Raw genomic sequence first — 24,077 nt, 5'->3', positions numbered from 1 at the left:
TTAAAAGCAAAGAATAGTCCACAAAGTCATATCTTTATAGAAAACGTTTCGGAGTCCAGCTCCATCGTCAGATAGTAGAATCTAAAATTTACAAGTAATAGGGCACAAAAAACCTAGCTATTCACAATTTCAAGGGGATAGGAGCTAACAGCTGAATTTAAACTGGGCCTAAGTTTAAATAATATACGTTTAAAAATTACTTTTTAAAGACAACACTTCCAAAGAATCCAGTATCTCCAATCTTACAGATGTTTTCACACAAGTGTGCAAAATTTCAGATCAATTAGACAGGTAAAAGTGTGTCAAATATCAGTTATAAGATTTGTAGCTGACAAAATTATTTTTTCAATTTTTTTAATATTGAAAAAAAATTTTTTTTTACTTTTCTAAATGATTTATTTTGACATTTGATTCATGCATTGTCTCCAACTTTCCACAAGTGTGCAAAATTTCAGATCGATAGGATAAGTAGAAGTGTATTAAATTTCGATTACAAGATTTGTAGCAGACAGACAGACAGACAAACAGACAAGAAGTGAAGTTAAAGAGAAGTGTTGTAAAATGTACAATGATTCAAAAAACGCAAATTTGGAGTACCGGAGGTGGAAGCTAACACCCTAAAGTCACTGTCAGAAACAGGGACATCGCACTGCTCGGCGTGAGTGCGCACAGCCGAATAATCAAGGGGGGCGCGATAGCAACTGTCTGGTCCTACAACTCCTGCCCTTATGCTCCGCGACCCTGGAATAAAGATTGCGTTACGTCATCCCGACGTACGCAGATGCACATCGTGCACAACGAAATTGATAAACCAGGGACGATCGCATATGAACAGGGAGATCGCATATGAACAGGGTTTAGGCATGGGACTACCGCTTTGCCCAACCTTTTTAAATATTTTTATGTGTTTCCAGGAGGTTTCTTGGCTGGCCAATTGTCCTCTTGATTGATTTTAAGCCAATATTCTATAACAGATACGTCGATGACACCTTTTTAATTTTCAAACATCCCTCCCATGTCAAACCATTCTTTGATTACCTAAACTCGCAACATAATTATTCATCACATTTACCATGGAGCTTGAATCTAACATTAGTTTGTCCTTCCTCGATTGCAATATTACAAAATCTAATGGCCGTTTTTTGACTTCTGTGTTCCGAAAACCGACAGTCACTGGTCTAAATACCAGTTTCTTTAATTTTTGTTCATTCCGGTTCAAGTTAAATGGGCTTCAAACATTATTATACAGAGGTTTTCGCATTTGTTCAGCATACCATGCCATGCACGCGGAATTTGAATTTATACGAAATATTTTGTCGCTTAATGGATTTTCGTTGCGGAACGTTATGTATTGTTCTTTTCCATACTTCGGCCCTGCGTCCGAAGCTATGTCAAGAGAGTTAAAAGTCTTGTTCGATAGATACTTTCCAAACGTCAAACTTCATATTGTCCTGGTCAACAGTTTCAAAATAGGTTCTTTCTTTAGATATAAAGGAATACTCCCTGTTCACATGCGATCGTCCCTGGTTTATCAATTTCGTTGTGCACGATGTGCATCTGCGTACGTCGGGATGACGTCACGCAATCTTTATTCCAGGGGCGCGGAGCATAAGGGCAGGAGTTGTAGGACCGGACAGTTGCTATCGCGCCCCCCTCGATCATTCGGCTGTGCGCACTCACGCCGAGCAGTGTGATGTGCCTGTTTTTGACAGTGACTTTAGGCTGCTAGCTTCCACCTCCGGAACTTCAGATTTGCGTATTTTAGAATTATTGTACATTTTTAAACTTAGTCCCAGTTTAAATTCAGCTGTTAGCTCCTATCCCCTTGAAATTGTGAAAAGATAGGTTTTTTGTGCCCTATTACTCGTAAATTTAGGTTTTTAATTGTGTTCTGTGCTTTCAATTGTACTAATTTGTGACTTCTATGTAAATTCTGGATTCTACGAACTGACGATGGAGCTGGACTCCAAAACGTTTTCTATAAACATATGAATTCTTGTGGACTATTCTTTGCTTTTAAATTTTTAGTTAACTTGCGATTTAAGCAAATAAGTGACATCAATTCTTTAAAACAATATTATGAGGAAGCATTGACACAGTCAAACACATTATGTGGCGTAACATATGTCGAAAGTGCCTGTATTAAAAAATACCGATAACTGAACTGAAATTCACTTGTATCCAAACGTAACAGAAATTTCATTGAATCAATCGACATTGTTGTTGTTTCAATCTCAGAAGACTGATTGACGAGCGGATTTGTAAACTCCAAAGCCACGCAGGACCATGCAAATCTGATCTATCATGTTCGATGAGATGGCTTAAGTTTTATCCTGAAGAACCAGAGCTCTTCAGCCTATATAGGCTCCCTCCAGGGCTTTGCATTTAGGCTCGCAATTCCCCTATCGTGGAAACATAGTTTTTCATACAAGAAACGAAGAAATAAATCGCTCCAAGATAACAACTTTCTAGCAGCATATTTTTCGTTTATTTTTCATATACGCGGACTCGTGCGCTTAGCTTGCGCGGCCACGCACGTAAAACTCAGGAGCTTTTTATTTTTCTTCAATCATTATGCGCGAAAAAACTCTCGAAGTTTAAGTACAGCATAACGAAGAAAAGTAGTTACAATATCGAGAAGAGGTGAAGAGCTTTTTCATCAAAAACAATAAAAATTCACATTTTTGATCGTTGAGATTCCACAAACAGACAAACTTGACATTAGGCCTGAGATTGAACAAGATTAAGAATACAAAAATATTTTGAGCTAAGATCACGACTGAGCCTGATAACTGAGTAAGGGATTCACAGGAGCTGCTTTCGTCAGAATTTGGTAAAGTATCGGACATTCATCAGGGCTCACGCACGAGGGTAATGAGTATACAAGGGAGAAACACAAACCTTGATTAATGCTGGAGGTATTCGATCGCACGAGGGAAACTATCGCATAAACCACAGGCAGGCGGAAAAAATGTTAAATGGCAGCGACGATAGAGGCTTTTTCTTCCTAAATCGTGCGATGCCCGAACAAACGGGACACATCGACCGTGGCACATCATTTGCGGAACACCGATTATTGTGCTTCACCGCGACGCATTGCAAGGACAAGTCTCTGCTGGCCAGCGGTGATAACGTAATACTGAGTAACTACTATAACGTTTGAAGCAATTCTCAAAAGCTACTCAAAATAATCGTTAATTTGATAATTTTTGCAGAATTTTGGGAAAACGGTGGTCGTTAATTATAGGATGGTCGTCGAGTGCATTATAAAGCTGATTTCCAGTCCAGTCTTTAAAAGATGTATAAGATAGAATAAAAGTTTTAACATCTAAAATAAATACTGTAGTACATATGCACCTAACAATTGCTTTGTTGAGCACAAAAGATGCGCGTCTGATATCAGAATTTTAACATAGTTTGCTGCGCAGGTAACGCATCAAACATTAAATTTACTGAATAAAATACTTTACCAGAAAAATTAATTTCGAACGATTCCGAGCAGTCTAATAAACTGGTTTGATATCGTCGGAGAATTTAGTCGAATTCACCCGATGCAAAATTTGAACCAACACTATACATACAAAATAAACCATACCGTGTGCATAAAATTAAACCTTATACATACCACAGGAATAAAAGTGGTGTATGATATTGTTCACAACGTCTGGCAAATTAACCCGTTTAAAATTCATTTTTCGAAACAATTTACAGGTAAGCAGGTCAGAGTACGTGAGCTGGAAGCCTTGAGAAATAATTTAAACATTTAATGTATTTGACCGCCTTTAACGTCATTTTCCGAAACAATTTACAGGTAAAAGGTGAGAGTACGTGAGCTGGAAGCGTCCATAAATAATTTAAATATTAATGTATTTTACAGCCATTATTCTATTCTACAGGATTATACTCCATTAACGGCTCAGTCCATGACGCTTTTTCTCTCGGCGCTTCATAACCCTCGACAAAAATCTTGACTGGCTGGTAAATTGGAGGGGAATTTCTGAGGGAACAATTGAGGGCAAGAATGTTGAGGCACTGATAGCGGGAGGGGAAGGCGAGGGAGACATACCGCGGAGGCCTAGAATTTCAGGAGGCCTATGTCACTGTTGTGAGGAAACAATATAAGCGCCATTTTTTAAATATTTTTAGCGATAAAAAATCATGACGAAACTAAATAAAAGCATTTGGTGAGTAAATAAATAAAAATTATTGTAGAATTATAAATATAGGACGTATCGAATAATGCCCGTATAAATAGAATAAAGTTATTGAAATTTTTTCCTATTTTTAGATCAAATAAAATATTTATGGCTTTCATAGGACAAAAACGATGTTGACGTAGAATGAATGTTATATGAACAAATCCAGGGGCTAACTTTCTCATGGAAAGTTCATCGGGCAGGCAGTTGAGGTCTCGATCGACGAAGTTAGGCAGCCAGCGGTTAAAGTTGTTGTGCAAAACGAGAGCCTGAGCTAAACGTCAGGACGAGGCAGTCTTGCGCTTGAACCACCGTCAACACGGAGCAGTATTAAATACAAAAGTCTTTTTATTACCTTTAAAAGACTCTGTAATTCCATTGTAAGTTCGATGCGTTTATCGATGACATTAACCGTTAGTTTCTGTAGCGATCAGCGACTTGGTGAATGTACAACTTCACTTCACAAACAAACGCAACATAACAGTTCGCGTCAATACCAACTCTCCCGATCATAAGACTTACTCAAGGCATTCATCATTCACTATCTGTATTGAATTAATAAGCGACTATGAAAGTGTTGTTATTATTGACCGTCATGAAGCGGCTGATGTTAAGGTACTAATTGGGACTCGAGGACTGGGACTGGAGGACTGGTGCTAGAAGGATCCTTCAGGTCGCGCGACCGCAGCACTGCATGACTGCAGCAACACATCACAACAATGATGCAGCAACACATCACAACAATGATGCAGCAACACATCACAATAATGATGCAGCAACACATCATAACAATGATGCAGCAACACATCATAACAATGTTACACCCTTCAGCCTCAACACAGCACCACTTCACCACATCAAGACCCCACCACCACACCACATCACCACCGCACCACATCACTAGGTCCATCCGAGCCTCGTTAGCGCTTATGTGCCAGCGGTCACAAATGGCGACCAGGAGAAGGAGTCGATCCCCGTGTCCCCACTCCCCACCCAATCATTGATGGATAAATCAAGTTAAATCGTCACATGGTTCTGCCATTGATCGATAAAAGTTAGGTTGCACGTTACGTCGAGATATATATGTGCTTGGTAGCCTTGGCTGGTCTGTATACACGATACATCAACATGTGTTGGCTGGTTTACATAAACATGCGCTGGGCTGGTCTACATAAATCAACATAGGCTGGGCTGGTCTATATTCATTAACATTTGCTGGGCTGGTCTATATACATCAACATTTTCTGGGCTGGTCTATAGCGTGGCGTTAAAGCTGCCTCCACGGATGGCAGAGCTACAATGACTGAGAAAGTCCCGCTATTCTCGCGAATATATTTGTTGGAGTTTTTTCCCAATTAAATATATATAAGACAAAATAGCAGATATTGGTGAATAATATACAATAATTAATGTGAGTTAGTGCGATGTCATTTACCTCTAGTCGGAATGCACTGTTGAATGTGTTTCACATTTGACCTTAAACGGTAATGAGACCAGATGTACCAGAGCAGTGGTAACAAAAAACGATGCATAAAAATAATAAGCTATAGATTGTTATTATAGATTGTTATTTGATGATCATTATTAGGATGCAAACCTCGATTCTTCGGCACAAATCAATTAGACCTAGCGTGTATACGAGCGCCATGCCAACCTCATCTCATATCTTTGAAGGAAAATCGACCCGCAAAAAAAGCTACTCATTAAGAAATGCCAACCTTTGCACAGTTCTTCGTTTTTAGCAGTGAAGACGTCAACACAAGCCTACCAGGCATCTAACGTCGAAATGACATTTATACAACATTGTTCCAACGACAGCAGCGCTGTTGATGTTATGGCGTTGAAATAAAGTTGATTAAGCGTTGTACCGCCGACATCAACGCTGTTTATGCTATGACGTTGAAATAATGTCGATAAAATGCTGTTCTACCAACTTCACTGCTTTTGAAGCTATGATGTTGAAATAACATTGTACCACCGACTTCACCTCTGTTGGTGCTACGATGTTGAAATAACGTTGAAAAAAAAACATTCTTCCACCGACATTACCGTTTGTAATGAAGTATGATGCAAATTTCCACTACTTGCTGCAAGACCACAAAGATTAAGTAGGACCGGCTCTGATGTGGACGTTGAATTGGTTACAGCTGTCAGATACGATGCCGATCCCGACCTGCATACAGCATGGTTCCTTTCTTGTAGGATTTTGACTCAGATGCCTGGGTGAGTTGCGTGCGATTGTGGTGAAATTTGAATATCACTTGGTGAAATATCGTGATTTGTGTGATTATAATGATTTGTCATGTGTAGGTATTTACTTTAGTTTTTCTGTTGTAGGATCGTGCGTTTTTCTCAGATCTCCATGCTCTAGCTCTCTCGCATTTTGCTCTCCTCGCACTTTAGCTTTTTCCGCGTTCAGCTAGTTAATTCGCTTAGGACTTATGTCGCATCTCTTTATAATCGTTAGTTTTGATTTTTGTTTCAATTTGCTGTTTATTATAAATACATTGAATTAAGCATCTTGTTTGAGTTATCAATCCGTTCAGTCCAAGTTTTTGCTGATCAGGCCAATAGGGAAGTTGCATTTAATTTCCGGTCATTGGTGGACGTGGCAATTAGACCATCGGAACTTTTAAGGTGACGCGATTGGCTATTCGGGACTTGAAGACTAGTTCATCACACCGTTGTTTTAGAGGCAGAGCTCCAGTTTCGATTTTTAAGCGCTGCCACCATCGAGCGCTGCAAAGCTGGCTTGGCAGCCTGCCAGCTGTCGCGGTCCAGCTGGTGAAGCGCGCAGCCAATCAAATATCACAACAAAAATACAGAACAAAGCTTAGAACATAAAATTGATAAATAAAAGACAACATAAAGAAATACAAGCAGACAAACATATCTGTTTACAGTTTCACGCGTATAAGAAATAGAGCCCGTGTTAAATTTTTATCCGCTTAAAACTGTAAGTAGATGGATTTGCCTTCTTGTGAACATTTACCGTTGTGTTTTTTTATTCACGTTTCAATCAGTATTATGGGTTACACTTGAACATTTGGTTGCACCTACATTCTAAATTTCGCACTTATGGTGGATCTGGTACTGAGATACGTATTAATGAAATGCGATGAATTTTTATAAGTTTTCTTTGCTTTAGTTTTTGAGAAGTTCTCTTGTGATGCTTTAAATTCACAGGTGATTTTTTGGCATTATATGCCGAAGGACGGATGTTGCGATGTTGGTTAGCATCCAATTTGTAGCAAAGCCACTGATTTTCATCGCTCAAAAAACGAACGATTTTCTTCACTCATTTGCCTGAATGGTGGGAGGGAGTCTAATCCTCGATTCATTATAATTTTCACTCAGAATTCTCTTACGGTTTTGATTAAAAGTTAATGTGAATTGCCACGATAAGTGACCGCAAGTGACATTGCTGAGCACAGCATGTGTGAGTCAGCGGCTCTCTCTTTAAAATTACAGGAGTTTTAGGAGCGACTCATGAATGGCCGACAATGAGACGGCGATAATAAGCCTCTTATTCTGAATAGAGACTCATACTCAGGTGTTGCTGCTCTCATAGACAATGTGAGTGGCTTGTGGTTTAGAAATGCATGAGTTTCCATGGAGAATGTAAGCTGACGTTCTCCGCTTAATAGAATGTAAGCTGACGATGAGCTGACACCTGCGCTGCCATGTCTGGATGCTGCATGTCAAACTACACGTCACAAGTGCACGTGTGATCCCTGAAAAACATGTGCTCCGAGTACCGAGAGTTCGTATAAGTAAATGGTTTATAAAATAGTAAACGTTTATTCGAGTAAATGGTTTACGAAATGGTGGCAAAAAAAAATGAATACAATACCGCAGAATAGAAAATCAGTTTATTTATTATGCAACCTTAGCAATTAAAATTATTTCGACTTTAAAAATGATCCAAAATTGATCTATATTTGAAGAATGAGGCATAAACATTTATATAAAAAGGATATTTCTTGCCTAGAAGCCTCCGAAATTATCTTCATAGCATTGTACCTCAACTTAATAACACTTCAATATGAAATAAAACAACAAATTTAAACGTCACTGAAGCAGAAAATAATATATGAGATAGTAGACGAACTCCGTGCAATATGATATGAAAACCTGCATTATGCATGCCATGTAATGAACCCAGCACAAAGGAAAGCCTGTCGTTGACATGAACATGAGTCGCGTCGCTGATGAGGCATGCGTCTCACGTCCACATGTCCATACGAGCCAATAATGAACGTCAACTCAGAGATTGGGGCTCACGTTACGGTGCTGGCTTCGAAATATGATATAACATCAATACAAGCGATGTTGAGGGAGAGGCATCGACACAACAGCGGCTGAGTGATGTTGCAAGGCATCGACACAACAGCGGCTGAGTGATGTTGCAAGGCAGCAACACAACAGCGGCTGAGTGATGTTGTAAGGCAGCAACACAACAGCGGCTGAGTGATGTTGCAAGGCAGCAACACAACAGCGGCTGAGTGATGTTGTAAGGCAAGAACAATGGATCACAATTCTTCGCTCCGAACAATACAGTTTAATTGCCACTTATAAATGATTAATTAGTAGGAATGAAAATATTTTGTTAAGGAAAATAGTTATTCTATCGTAAAAAGGCTACGCCGGGAATCCATAAGGAGGCTTGTGTACAAAATTTACAGAAAACTTCAGAACAGAGGTCCAAAAATCAGGAAAATTCTAACGTCTGTTGTTAGAATCCTTGATTATTTCTCAGCCCAGAAACGGACGCAATTTCTATAGAAATACAGAAGATTGTTGATATCGTAACCCATAGTAGTATTTCTTATTTATTTCGAATCAGCATAAAGTTCGTTAGTAAACTTATCTTCTCTACAAAAAGTCACGATTATTGCGAACCGCGAAAATGGTTCATGGTTAACGACTTATCGTTAAATAGGATAGTCGCTGGGTCAAACTTGGTCAAGATAACCCAGACAAGGTTAGAAGTGCATAGCTGTTTAGATAAAATGTCCCACTTATATCTCTGAGTGTCTGTTAGCACGCACGCGCATCGAAATGATGAACAATTTAGATCAACACAAATCGATACGTTAGTTCTTTGAGTGCAATTTGAGCGTCGGTATTGGCCAAATGTCAAGGAATTAAATTTATTTGAACGCGATGATGACTGGCAAGCGCCATACGCTGTGCAGCAAGCGCCATACGCTATGAAAAAATACCACAGCACCATCACCTCAGCACCTGCAGCGCGCCACAGCAGCACAGCACCATCACCTCGGCGCCTACAGCGCGCCACAGCAGCACAGCACCATCACCTCAGCACCTGCAGCATGCCACAGCNGCAGCACGCCACAGCAGCACAGCACCATCACCTCAGCACCTGCAGCACGCCACAGCAGCACAGCACCATCACCTCAGCACCTGCAGCACGCCACAGCAGCACAGCACCATCACCTCAGCACCTGCAGCACGCCACAGCAGCACAGCACCATCACCTCAGCACCTGCAGCACGCCACAGCAGCACAGCACCATCACCTCAGCACCTGCAGCACGCCACAGCAGCACAGCACCATCACCTCAGCACCTGCAGCACGCCACAGCAGCACAGCACCATCACCTCAGCACCTGCAGCACGCCACAGCAGCACAGCTGTCTGGCAACACATGCGCTGCTTCATCGACCTCTGATTGATCGTGAATTCGTTATTTTTAACTTCAGAAGTTAATTCTCTACATCACACTCAGCATGATTACTTTAGAATTTAAGTTTTTAATTAAGAATGTAAATTCCTACATTAGAATTTAAATTTTTACATTAGAGTTGACATTCTTACCTCAAAATTTAAATGTGTAATGCATACTTTGAATATTTACTTCAAACTTCAAAAATCTACTTCAGTGTTAATTATTATGCTTATTTCAGAATTGAAGTGTTATTTCAAAGATTGTTAATATAAGGTGATGTTTTAATTATAGCTAGTTAATTAATTAATTCAATTAAAATTTAACTGCAACTCGTAGCATACTACTAAGGCGAATTAATCCTAAGAACCAAACTTTTCACCTAAAAATCTAACCTAACCCTAACCTAACAAAAAATCTAAATCGTTAACTTCACTCATAGAGAGCAGGTAAGACAATTCCAGCTTACCAGGCTGAAATATTTCCCGTTATCGACTTTATTTAATTGGCACGACACAAGGCCGTTAATTAGCACGATACGAGCCCGTTTATTAGCACGATACGAGCCCGTTAATTAACACGACACGAGCCCGTTAATTAGCACGACAAGAGCTCGTTAATTAGCACGACACGAGCTCGTTAATTAGCACGATACGAGCCCGTTTATTAGCACGACAAGAGCCCGGTAATTAGCACGATCCAAGCCCGTTAATTAGCACGACACAAGACCGGTAATTAGCACGACATAAAACACGAAAAATAACTTGTTAAATAGATTATTTCGTCAATAATTTTGACACGCAAGAGGCACGAAGTCCACGCACAATTCACCTCAGGCGTTCACGTGGAGTGCGCCTAGTTTACCGCGACTAAAGTAAGCGCCGCTCATTTGTACAGGCAATTAGGAGGAGCGGATGTTGCAGGATAACGTCTTGCTGAGCTGCAGGCTGCCGTGCTGCATGATGCCATGCTGCAGGCTGCCGTGCTGCATGATGCCGTGCTGCAAGCTGCCAAGCTTGCTAACGCGATCGTTAACAATTATAGATTGCTGCGCTATATTACGTACGCGGTGCGGTACCTTGAATTGTGTGAGAGATATAGTGAACCTACACCACCTCACGGTGCCAAAGTATAGTACCAACCATTTCCAGTCACAGGGTGGAACTTGATACACTAAAGTCCCGGTGGGGCTTCCGCACAAGGCGCAGAAAGGAGGCATTAATTAAACGCGAACCTGTTTCCATCGCAGCCGTGATGAACGGCGATCATTGAGATTTGGGCGAGATGTGACTTCGCTAAATGTGATTTATTGAATTACAATGATCTTCAGCGGCACCAAATTCTTCCTTGATTCGGAATTCCACCAATTTGAGATGATTTAACTACATGGTCAACATTTAAGTAGTCAACTAGACAACTACCTTAGTGTTACACAATCGCCTGGTTGCCATGAGAATTCAGGATTAGGTTTACGAAGTTGATAATCGCGTTGCTCGATCAAGATTTATGAAGTTGTGGCAGATAATGTGTGCTGGGAAAGGGCAAGTGATGGAAGGGGTTCATTTATGAGGAAGTGCAAGAATTGGGGGGGTTATGACAGGAAAGTCATTCAAAAGCGAAGGGGGTTCATGAGAGAGGATATGTCGTACCTCTCAACGATCTCAGCGCCCAGAGCCTGACATGAGGTGACACGCGTGGGCATTCTATGGCAATGGCACCTTCATGAGAGCGGGAGCCACGCCACTACCTACTACTACAGGTGGGCGGGTCCGCAGCTTACTACATGTGTCGTGTGTGCCGACTTGATTCTCGCTAGGGGTTATCATAAACCGAGATCAGGATAACCACAGCTCATACCTGCAGCTGACGCACGACGGTACACAACCACTTCCCACCATCGCCACTGGAGCACTGAGCTCGTGACTCCACGGTCGCGGACGCGATGCTCCGCATCGATCCGCGTGAGGTGATGCATCTCTCCCCCTAGCCTCTATGCCGCCTTTTCAGGGTCTTTACGGCGCGGGAACTATCGGGCTCGCCAAGCTCCCGCGTTTCCAAGTAATCCGCGTTGCTCCGCCGCCATCTTTGTAGACCATTCTTTCGTTCTTGCTCGTTTCAGTCGGTTGGATGTTTTGGTGAATGGTGACAATGGAGAAAGAAAGAGCTCCGTAGCGAAAGCTAGCTCGGTCTACAAACATGGCCGTCGATCCCACAATGCATCTGGCGATTCGGAGCCGTGACGTCATCCTTGCGAGCCCGATAGCCGATATTTGTTTTGGTTAGTACTTTAACCTTGCCGCCGTTGTTTAAACAAGGGGAGACACATCGGTTGACATAGGGTGGCCGTTTTAACGTAATGAAATATCAATCACCAGCACCCACTTTAAATGTCTCGAAAAATTACATGTGCGATATTAAATTAAATAAAAATGACCCACTGAGAACGAGAAGTTCGAAGGAACTACGACTTTCTAAGCTTACTTGGAATCGGCTTAAGAATCAAAAACAGTTTAGATCAAATTTCAGAGGGCATAACATTTCAACGACCATTATAAAATTAAAAGCAACCAGGAATAAGCATTGTTGTGATAATAAAACGATCACGGCAATCAACAAGAATAATATGACACGAGATGTAAATGAACGAACTGCAACATCAGGCTATCAGCACTGATTCACAACGGATATAACAGAAATATTGGCTGAAATATCCGTAGACTTAACTAAAAATTTCCTGAGACTCCTGCAACTTATTTGTGCTCAGACTTGCAACAAAAACTCCAAACGTTATCACTGCCGGATGTGATTATAGTGCACAATACGAGAAAATATCTCCAGTATGAATGGAGAACACGTGCGATAGTCATATCGGGTGCTTTTTTTCAAAGAAGGAAAGGAAAAATAGATGAAAACCATGTTCGTGATGAGCAAGAACTCCTAACTTTCATTCATAATACTACGGATACTCCGAAATTGAAGAAAAAAACACCAACGATGGCGCCCACGCACACGAGGGCATTGGAGGCCACTCGTCTTATTATCAACTCTTTATTAATATTCAGCCACTTTCTCTCACACTCGTTTAATGCGTGTAAATAAAAGCCATAGTTTTCTCGCCATTCATTTATTTCGAAAATAATTAAAGCCAGTTTTGTGAGCTAAAGATTATCTTCGATCTAACAAGCATTTTAATTGCTACCATTCATTGCCTGGATTATTTGGATAATCAGATCTCCAAAGACATGAACTGCAGGTAACATTCTCAAATTGAACAATGCCGGGATTTCTCAACAAATAAGCCACCAACAAAACATAAATTAGTCGATAAAAAATTCTTCAAAAGCCCCAACGTTCTCGAGTGGCAGCATGAGAATGGTTAACCGCCTGTAAGCAACTCTAATAAACGATGATAGGAAGGCAGGATCACATAACCAAACACACAAGTTTCAGACCAGAGGCAAGGTCAAGGTCTGGGAGAGTTCTGTCAAAAAGTTACGAGTTTGTACCCAATTTAGCCCATCACTGACGGTTTTTCAATCTAAACCCACCAATCACAGACGAGAAATCGGCCGTTATTTGTATTCAAGTGAGTTTCTATAGTACAATCTTAGTTTTAAATACTGTATCCTATTCCCACAAGACACTTTTGCATGGTGTCTAACTGGAACTCCCCATTAAAACAATAACATGAAGGGCAGGTAGCGGGAAGTTTTATCATTACAATTGGTTAATGGTTAGGCCGTTGTTATTTCCTCGACTTCATGGATATCTTAAGACTGCGCTTGTGCTCGTTACTTTTAGAAGACTTCCTATTGGAATTTTTACTCGCAGATGAGAGTTTCAGTTCAGAGAAATACTTGCCCTCAGCTACGGGCGATTGTATGTTGCGTGAAGCAGACTGTGGGTTAATTACAGACGGTGAAGAATTGCTTACAAGCCGAACGCTCTTTCCTGTAGAAATTTCAGGTCGAAGATCAACTTTACGATGCAAAGTATCAGATGGCTTAACTGCTGCTCTATTCTGAGGTGACACGTTACTATCAGCACTGGAATGCTCGGCACTATGAGGAGGAGACTTCTTGACGTCATTATTGAATATTAGATTCCAGTCTAAACTGATGGCTTGCAGAGGACGGTGATCAGAAGAGGACCACAACGATAGCAGACCCCACCCAGGAGACGTCTGCTCAGCACAATGAATTACAATAATGAGATCTACCAATGAAAGTGAGAGGCGGTATAAGTAAAATATATTATTGGCAGGAATAGGAGAACGATGCCACAGATAAATCAATGAGAGACCGAGAGGTAATATTTCACATGTTTGAGAGATTGCGAATATGAGAGTCTAAATGATATATGAAGTTTGAAAGATTAAGAGTATGAGAGTTTATACGATATGAGAAATTAGAGACCTGAGGAGCATCCTGATGCAGAGAGTGCAGTGCCCGCGTCACCGCCATGCTGAACCTCTCGACCTCCTCCAGCGTCACGTTGCGACTCACATTCAACGAGCCATCCAGCGGGTTCTGTGGCACAATCATTAGCATTACTGTTCACAGTATTTGCAGCAACACAGTCAAATAAATATCTAATAAATCATTCACTCACTAAGCGCCGCTACAATATGTACCTACACTTCTCACTTGTATAGACATCGCTGACGAGCTATCCAACGTGTTCAATTGTACAATTAAGTATCGATTTCAACAGTTTTCAAACCCGGAAACACCGGCAATTAATTACCTCATTAATCATTCATTTACTAACCAAGTAATACATTTCTCACTTGTATATACATTGCCGACGAGTCGGGTTTGATAAAAGTTTTGCCGTAGATGATGGTGAGGCCATGCTTCCTGAAGTCGAACTCATCGTAGAAGCTGAAGAAGCCGAGCAGGAGGTCCTCTAAGGTAAGGCTGCGCGTGGCCTTGGGCGGCGAGTGCAGCGCCGCGATGCGTGACAGCGATCGCAGGTAGGAGCAGTCAAGGCTGTTCTCGGCCACACGTGCGTCTTCAGGGCCTGCCACAACATATTCGTACTTCAAGATTTTGGTTACTTCGTTAATCTATTAGCAGATTATACGTCGTTTTTGAAGACCAAGATAATGGTCACTTCGTTAATCCGATCACGTGTCATATTTGCAGATAAGATAATGGTCGCTTCGTTAATCCATCAGCTGATTACATGTCAGGTTTGCACTTCAAGATAATGGTCACTTTAGTAATCTATCACTCAATTACATGTCTGGTTTCAATTGGGTAAAATAATAAAAGAAGTTTTCTATAAATTAGGTTCTCGTCCAAGATTGAGCTCTCTTCTGTGTGATTGTTAAGAACGCACACCAGCTAATCAATAAGTCGTCCCCTTATACAGTTATATCATTAGAATTATTGTCGTATTTAAGCAGTATACAAGTGAAATGTGTTCAGAATTTATGATTATTTCTTTGAGCAGGATGCTACTTATTCGTCAGCAGACATCTGCCACTAATAACTGACGCGCATGCTTCTTGAGCAGCTCGAAGGGAGGCAGGATTCTGAGTGAGATGAGGTAGTAAAGAGCCAGGGTGGTGATGGAGAAGTTGGTGATCCAGCGGCCTGGGTGTTGCGAGGTGAGCTGCGCCTCCTTCGCCCACAGCCGCAGGCAGAACAGCAGCGGCGCCACGCGGGCGTCCAGAGCGCTGTACTGGTACAGCAACTCGCTCATGTACAGCCCGGACCTGCCCATATACAGCTCAGTATTAATAACAATTCTCCTCAAGATACAGCTCAGTATCAATAACTTTGCGCCTTATGAATTACAGCATACATTCAGCATTCTTTTACTTCGCTAAACATTACATTTAAAACGTACAAATCTGTGAATAAAACCTAATATGCATGCATACAACATTGGCTAAATCCAAAATAGCTGTCTCGTCAGGTACAGGTTTTTAACCATTTCATTGCGATTAACAGCGGAAATCTTACCTTAACACGTTGACTCCGTAGTGGTACATATGCGTACCACAAAATGTATTTCTCCAGGACTTAGAGGTACATAATTCAGGTAGCCTAAAATCGGCCAAATCCAAGAACAAAAAAGGCCAAAAAAGGCCGATAACTCAATATATACTAGTTTATTTGTAGGTTCTGCTACAAAAATTCCATTTAATTTCTTTTTGCAGTATTTAAAATTTAATTAGGAAGTACCCCTATCATAAATTTTAGCCGGCTAACGCAATTGAGAAAAACTAAATCGCGGAATTTGTCCGGAAAAAATTAACGTCTGGCAACCCTGTTTAAAAACAGTACAAAAAATGAAATAATAGTACAAGATGAAGCAATCGGAGTCAACGTGCTAAACTTTGAAGAATTCTGTACTGGACTATTAAGTAAATATTTTTTTTCGTAATGGTCTACGAAATAGTGTACGGTGTTTCTTGCTATACTGAAAATTATCAATGTGCAGGATCTATACACTAATTATTTATTTAACCTTTGTCGGACTTCATAATTTTAGAATGTTATAATCATAATGAGTTTAGATACAATTGTATCTAAACAATCCGACAAGCCTAACCACAGCTAAGAGAGTCAAGACATAACTTACACGCATCCAGGTAGGAAGAGCACTGAAATAAATGTGCATTTTTTGTCCAGTAAATATTGAAATCAGTTGAACATTTGGGTCACTTCAATGAGGATCACCCATTATATACTACAACAATGGACCTAATGCTTGCCAATTTTAAAAGCAAGAATAAACCACACTCTAGGCTCACCAATTGTTTATGGAGAGATCACAATCGAGTCCTGTGAGCTGTTGATGGTACTTGACAATGGGCACTCTGGCTTTCAGTACTTTCACTATCTGCCAAAAACATACAAAATCAAGAAAAAAAATCCTCATTAGGAAAGATCAGATGTTGAATTAACATATGCTATTTCGACCCTTGCACCAAAGAGCGTCTGCAACATTTAATCACAACACAGGAGACGCTAGTCTCTATAGTTCCAGGCTTTACTTATGAGAAATTTTTATTAATAAGTCTACATAACCTAGAAGAGAAAAAACATGCGTTCTTTGCTAAATTATACAATTCATTCATACAAAAAATCTCATACAACGAGTTAAAATAACTTGCAAAATAAAAATCAGCATATCGAATATATATAGCTGTATTTCCAAATGTTTGATCTGTATTTTAGACTATTGGACTTCGAAATAGTCTACAAATATCAGCGCAATGACTGACCTGTGTGCAGCCTGGGCTTGTGCTGCGCAACACATCTGCAACAAGCTCCAGGAAGCGCGTGCTGCTTACACGCTGCTGACCGAATGCTGTGTCACTTGCATTCTGCAGCACAAAGCTCTCAGCCCACTGAGAACAAATCGATGACTTAAGTATTGCATTAATTTAAACATCTACAAAATCACTTGGGAGATACGTAGTATTACTGCCGAAAATTCATGTGTAATACCATGGCCCATTTTCTTCAAGTCACAATTAATCACACGCCTAAAAAACATAGTAGGGCATACCCAGCCTTTAGGCCTATGTCAAATAAGCACAATAAAAATGCTCCTTAATTTTGACTGACTTACCTCCGGACAGGCTCTGACAAGCTCTGAATGTTCCAACTGCATAACCATATCGAGGTCTGACAAACAGTGCCCAAAACCATTCACAGACGAGCCAAACGGCAGTGCTGACAGATGAGGTAATGGACCTGCCAGTGCTACCTCAACCTGCTCATACATTCTAGTAGTAAGCAAGAACTAGAAAATGATTATTGATAGCAGAAATACAAATGAGTAGAGAATGTAAATAGTATGGATTCAAGGTAATTGGCATTGTTTTATGTAAAAACCCAAAATTTGTGTTCTTATATACAACTCCTAGAAGCTGAGGAAAATGTACCAGAAAATTTGTACTAACAAATTTGACATTGTCAAAAAATTTACAAACAAAAGAAAGTCCAGATTGACACACGTTAGTGTAATTCAGCTAGAAAAATAATTCAAAAGGGAATAATTGACAAAGAGGGGACTAGGCAATAAAAATTTGCATAGCAAGGCACAGCACAGTATAGCATAGACTAGCATAACAAATGAAAAAAATTTCATTAGTAATAAATGATGTTGAAACAGGATGGACTCCTTCACCAGTCAATAGAGTTTTTCAGCTAAGGATCAACAGTAAATAAATGGAATTTAACATAATAAAATGTCAGACTCAGACACATGATAGCTACCTGTCGACATGTCAAAAATCTGAGTCGGCTTCCCAGGTCAGTGAGCTTAGTTTTATCATAGAAGAGTTTCATCTGCTCCGATATCTGTGAAATATGAGAATAAATATAAACATAAAAAGAAATAGTTGATTATAATATGCAAAAATTTCAGCACATTAATGACTGATTTCAACATTAATACATTGACTATAAATATGAAGAAAAGGAATAAATCAATGTTCTCACACTATTGCAAGAAAAAATGCTTTGCTTGAGATCTTTGTCAGAGAGAAGGTTCTCCCTGAAGATTTTCTGCTTTTCCACTTGTTCTTGTCTGTTCAAGTTGTCAGTTGAGAGACTCTGAGATTGCCGGAGAGGTGCCGGAGACGTTCTTTGGTCATGGTACTGAAAGAAGGGTGACCGGACCGGTAGGCATGCAGATGATGAAGTTGGACAGTAAAGCATCATTTCACGTGCACTAATGGGCTCTGAGAACTCAACAAGTAACATTTCCTGAAAGAATGTGAGAAATGTTAGCGGGTATCAACCTAAACATTTTTGTTGCATCAGTCTTAAATGTATATTTTATTAATGAACTAAACATAGAATTTATATTTCTGAAGACAAAAGAAACAAAAAATTCTCATGTCTAAAGGATTAAAACCTGAACAGGGGTCACATGCTGAAGCATTTGTTTCTTCGTTGCAAATGAATATCAGTATATTATATATTAATTATTAATGCACCAATTGTGGTTAAAATCACAGAATTCTATAAGATAACAAAAGAAATAACAATTAATAAATACAACTATCTCACTCAATCCTAGATATTTGTAGAGAGCAAAATGCTAGCAGATTATATTATTAATTGTGAAAAATATAGTTAGAGAAATATCTCTTAATGCTTGGTGCTTACTTTGTGCTTGTTGACATATTTATTGAAGGTTGTATAGTGAAAAAGTGATGAAACTTGGCCAATCGCACAACAGCTGTGCAAGACATGGTCTAAAGAGTTAACTGATGGAACCTCCACTACAATGCTTCGCTCGGCCTGACATCGTCGTTTTGTCAGAAGACTATCAAAGTTTTCAAAGATATCTGAAATGGAAAATTTGATATTTTATTTCAATATTATTGGTAAAAAGGTTTGAACAAAGGTTAAAAGGCTCTAGCTTTCAGCAGTATTAGAAGTTCCTAATAAACTAAAGAAATGATCCTAGTGCAGAATTGTTATTGATATTCAATGTTTTTGATGGGAAGCTAAAAGATACATATAAATAAATACACCAATATTTTAATCAAAAAGTTACTAATTAAAACAGATGTGTTATGGAATATATGTTATAAACTGCCTCAGGAGAAGAATAATTTTTGCCTTTTTGCGAGGTAAAATTAGAGAAGTTTAAAAATATATGGCATGGCAAATGTAGCTCAAAAATTGTTTTTGACTCATGAATTGACATGCATGGCTTAGAAATATGGATTGAAAGCTTGTAAAATTGACTCGCATCTCAATCTGGAATATCTGGCAGAATTATATAAAAATTATAAGAAGAACTATGGTTTCAAGAGTGATATACAAAAATTACAGAAGAAATGTTATATTTCATTTAAATTTTATGAAAGAAAATAAGACAAAGCAAGGGCCACAGAAAAAAGTAATATTTTCAAAGTGAAAGAGCATCGTTGTCTCCTTCATAGATTATGGATGGCTGTGGCAAGATTTTACTGTTTGGCTCACAGCATTATATATTTTTTCAAGGCTGCAATGTGGAGTATATTTATAGAACACTTCTCAATTTTAATTTAAAAATATAGGTAAGTTCAGTAAAAATTGGTAAAATAGTCAATGGACAAAGGTGTTTGTATCTCATTCATGGCTAAAATTAAAAATTAGGCAGAGGAGAGATGAGAATTATTGGGCCATGAGATTTCAAAATGTAATGAAACTTTTTCACTTTAAAGCTGAGATATTCTAGTACATAGTACGTAGGTAGGAAAATTCAATTCTACCCTAATGCAGGGCCCTACAAAATGCATGTAAATTTGCAAATAGGTCTTGAAGATTTTGACAGTCTAATGTCATATACTCCTTAATAATTGAAATAAAAATGCCAATATGTCAAACTGGGTGGAATTCAAGGAATTGAGATTCATATAATCAAGCAATTTGAAATATTATGCTGAATTTTCTGAAAGTTAGATACAAAAACTATCATTTTGTGGCTTTATGCTGACATGGAATATATATATCTTTATCACAGGTGGAATATATCTAGTAGGTACTTGGTGAGCTGCGACTGGATGTTTTGAGTCGTGGTTTTATGGATTAATCAGCTGTGATTCCATTTCTTTGGGCTGTGAATTACATATCATGGCCATGAAGAGCCATTTACAAGCCACAAACTTATTTACACAATCATGTGCACATGTTATCCCAAATCTCCAATTTTACCCTAAAACAGTCAAACAACAACAATGACATTTGTATTTACTCTAGTGGCAACTGAACATGAAAATGCAGTCTGATCACTCTGACGTCCAGGGTGTAGAAAGTGGGTGAATATCAAAATATCTTTGGTTACGCATCACCAGCAAAATTTACGCCTTCAGAAGGTCTTGCTAAAACATTTGGATTGAAATTTTTGCATTTTAGAAATTACTTTGAAATTATTGCAATTACGGCAAATCTGAAAGACCGCAAGCGCGCACAGTAAGGTTTCCGGTACGTTTGATGGATCAGGATGCATTGAAGCTTGTCTGTAAATCAGTTGCAATGAGTGTAAGAGTTGCAGGGCGCAGAGAGTAAGGGATATAGTATCAAAGTTGCTTGCAGCACTTTCTTATTAAAATTTACTTGGCAACGCATCTTGAAAATGGCTGGGGACACTTTGGGCTAAAAATTCATATCTTGGCGACGCTGCTTGCAAAGTCTGCACCCTGGTCTGACATGTCCGCAACTATGCAATCTTCAACAAGATGTTTTGGGTTGACTCATTATTATTACATTCTACAGGATATTTTGGTAGGTGCGTTGGAAGTAGTGAAAATTGCAAAAGTTGAAAATTTTTTAAAAGCAACATGTTTGCAAAGTGCCACTGCAATTTTTTCAATCAATCAAAAATACATGACATTAGAGCCATATGATTTTATACTTTCTGAAATTGTATGTTGTTGGAACAACAATATTTCAAAAAATAGTAGGACTTTTCCCAACCTGTACCATCACAACTAGTTTTCTTGCTATTTTTGGACCTTGGAGATTCAGGCTGCATAAATTATCTCCTATCCAGTTGTAAACAAAATTTCACAATCCACCATGAGATTCTAAATATAAGAAAAATACCAGTACCTAGCTCATATAGCCTCATATTAGAGCCCCACAATTTCAGTATTCAATAGAAAAATTCAATAGCTACTAGCAGTGTGGATCCAATCAACGCTTGAATGCATCCAACGTCACAGTCAAATGAATCCAATTATTGCTTGAACGCGTCCTACGTCACAGTCACATGAATCCAATCATCGCTAGAACGTGTGCAACGCCAGTCACAAGAATTCAATTACCATCAGAACGCGTGCAACGTCACTGCCACTGGAATCCAAACAGCGTTAGAAAGCTAGAATGGACCGCCCCAAATGCACACATTGCTAACGCACTAGTGCTAATTTAATGTGTAATGCTACATTTATTTCAAGCGCCTAATACAATAATGTAGTTATGTCACTATTGATGAAAATCGCAAAGAATAACATCTTTATTTTGTACATTCACTCACAAATACATGAAAAACTGCCTATGATTTCATCGACAAATAAAAAACTGATGATAGTTTTCAGCTGAGACATGAAAACTACTCGCAATCAGGATTCAGGAGTACCATCTGTACCAAAACAATAACAAAGAAGGTGACATGTGACAGAGATACCAACAATATGATATCAATATACTCCGTGAAGAAAAGAAATATTTGAATTCTTCTATATTGTAAATTTTTATTAACTGACATTCAACAGAATGGTTTAATAACAGTCGTAAATGTTATACATGCATTGCATGCAGTATCAATCGTGTGCAACGAAGCTGACGGGAAAAGCATTTGGCTCAGCCTGGTTAGTTGACTTGGTTCTCATTACGCAACTGGTGGATATGGTAACTGCAATGCAGATGAAGCTCGGACTTCAGTTTTATACTCCTTAGGTTTTATTCATACACTTTGAGACTATTATTGAGTGAAAATTTTACTTGATATATTGTGAGCCGTATAAAGTTCTAATAATGTATAAATTACAAGGTTCACAGAATCTAAAGTTTTGAATGCTATATTTTCCAAGTACGCTACCGGTAGTCTAGTCAGTCAAGTTTCATGCACATTGCCTCTTCTTCGATAAGTTTCTCCAATTGCCGATGAGTTTATCCTCATTTTGAAAGCTGACGTAACGAATGGGTGCAATAGATGTTTTTTTATATTCATTATGTCAAGAGTAAGTAGTATTATAACCCATATATATATAGCTATTTAGTTCTTGCCGATGAGCTGTTAGTTTACTCTGACTCTGAGTGAGTAAAGACTAAGGAGAGTGGAGAGACTCTTTTTGCCATTCATTACTCACTAACGTCAGTCATTACTTAATTAAAGCATTCGTGTTTAGCATTGTAGATGCAAGCTTTATCAACAAGAGTGTTAGTATCGTTCATAGAACAATGCCAATTTTGACAATTTTTTTTTTCATGTGCAGTTTAAATAATATGATACAAAGGCATAGATTGCATGCAATCAAATCTGCGTTCGTTTGAGCTGGTTGGGAGTTGGATGCTAGCATATCTTCCAAATCAGTTTCAGGTATGATTTTCAGAAATAATGAAAACAATTAAGGAGTAAATTAATTATGACCATAAAAGAAAATAATTTGGTGTGCTCTGAATCAACTGGTCAAACTCTGAACAACTAATACATCAAGTGCTCTTAATCAACTCGTATATAGGCGACTTTTGCATTCAAGTATATCAGCAAGATCTAATGGAACTTTTTTTCAGAATCGAGAGTACATCCTTTCCGGCTGCAATGTTGTGAGGCCTCCTCAAGATATCCTTTGCTCACCGCGGAGTGACGCGTCTCTACTGGCAACCTCGGAAACGTTCATGCGGGTCGCAAAGCTCATGCAGCCTTCCTAAGATCTCCCTTGCTCAAGCCTCATTGGTGACGAGTCTCTACTGGTGTCAGTATTCAGTAACAACCTTGTAACTTCTACCGAGCACAACGTGTACTCTTCTTTCAGTAGATTCCACTTGCTTATCCGTGAGTGACGCGCACAATGAACAATATTGGAATTTTCTCTGTGTTGCCTGACGTAACGTTCATGCCGAGGCCAATTTCTGACAACCTGCAAACCTGTTTCTAGTTGCCACTTGCCTCAGTTGCCTGAAAAGTTTTTTTTCAAGGCAGAACGCTTTTTTTTGAGTGAACCTCTAATCTTACATTTCCACTCTGGCTACTAGATTCTACAGGTAATATTTAAACATCAAAGGCAAAAATTAGCAGTTTTTTATAAGAAAATAAGGCAAGGACAATAAAAAAACAGGAAAAATTAACCTTAAGCATAGAAATTTTGGTCTCATTAGCTGAAAAAGCTAATCGTGATTGGCAGGTGGCTTCTGCTGGATTACCCAGAATTGCTGGTCAAGTTGATCAGTTGATTCAGTTCCAAAATATCAGCTGGATATAAAAGAAAATCTAGTTTCAGTTCAAGTCTAAGATTTCAAGATCCAATATGATAAGTGCATTTGTACATTAGTACATATAGGCCTATTGCCCCTCCTGAATTCAACATACCACTTTTGAGTTTTGACTACATTAAAATCAATTAAAAAAATTGCAATGTCAACAGTCAATGTAGGCTAGTATGGAATATATCTACTTGGCGAGCCGCGACTGAATTTTTCGAGCCGTGGTTTTATGGATTTGCCAGCC

The 24,077-nt window shown here is 39.2% G+C and overlaps 2 protein-coding genes across 2 annotated transcripts in view; both read right to left on the bottom strand.

Moving 5' to 3' along the window:
- Positions 1 to 11,778, bottom strand: part of LOC108667597 (probable sodium/potassium/calcium exchanger CG1090) — a 28,234-nt gene extending 16,456 nt beyond the window's left edge. The window contains exon 1 of the mRNA XM_047883366.1: positions 11,534 to 11,778. The gene's annotated coding sequence lies outside the window, so the exon portion shown is untranslated. The remainder of the gene's footprint in view (positions 1 to 11,533) is intronic.
- Positions 11,779 to 12,613: 835 nt separating this feature from the next.
- LOC108667599 (poly(A) RNA polymerase, mitochondrial) lies at positions 12,614 to 19,203 on the bottom strand (the record flags this gene model as incomplete). The annotated part of the gene is made up of 10 exons (XM_018154643.2): positions 12,614 to 14,067; positions 14,300 to 14,413; positions 14,674 to 14,906; positions 15,386 to 15,606; positions 16,651 to 16,739; positions 17,125 to 17,250; positions 17,475 to 17,618; positions 18,125 to 18,208; positions 18,350 to 18,616; positions 19,022 to 19,203. Coding segments are annotated over 10 exons (1,898 nt in total), but the record flags the coding sequence as incomplete, so codon positions are not given.
- Between the last annotated feature and the right edge of the window lie 4,874 nt (positions 19,204 to 24,077).

This window comes from Hyalella azteca, unplaced genomic scaffold (assembly GCF_000764305.2).
Source record: "Hyalella azteca isolate HAZT.00-mixed unplaced genomic scaffold, Hazt_2.0.2 contig1631, whole genome shotgun sequence".
Classification (NCBI taxonomy): domain Eukaryota; kingdom Metazoa; phylum Arthropoda; class Malacostraca; order Amphipoda; family Hyalellidae; genus Hyalella; species Hyalella azteca.
The sequence above is the reverse complement of the archived record's forward strand: the minus strand, read 5'-3'. Positions and strand labels throughout refer to the sequence as shown.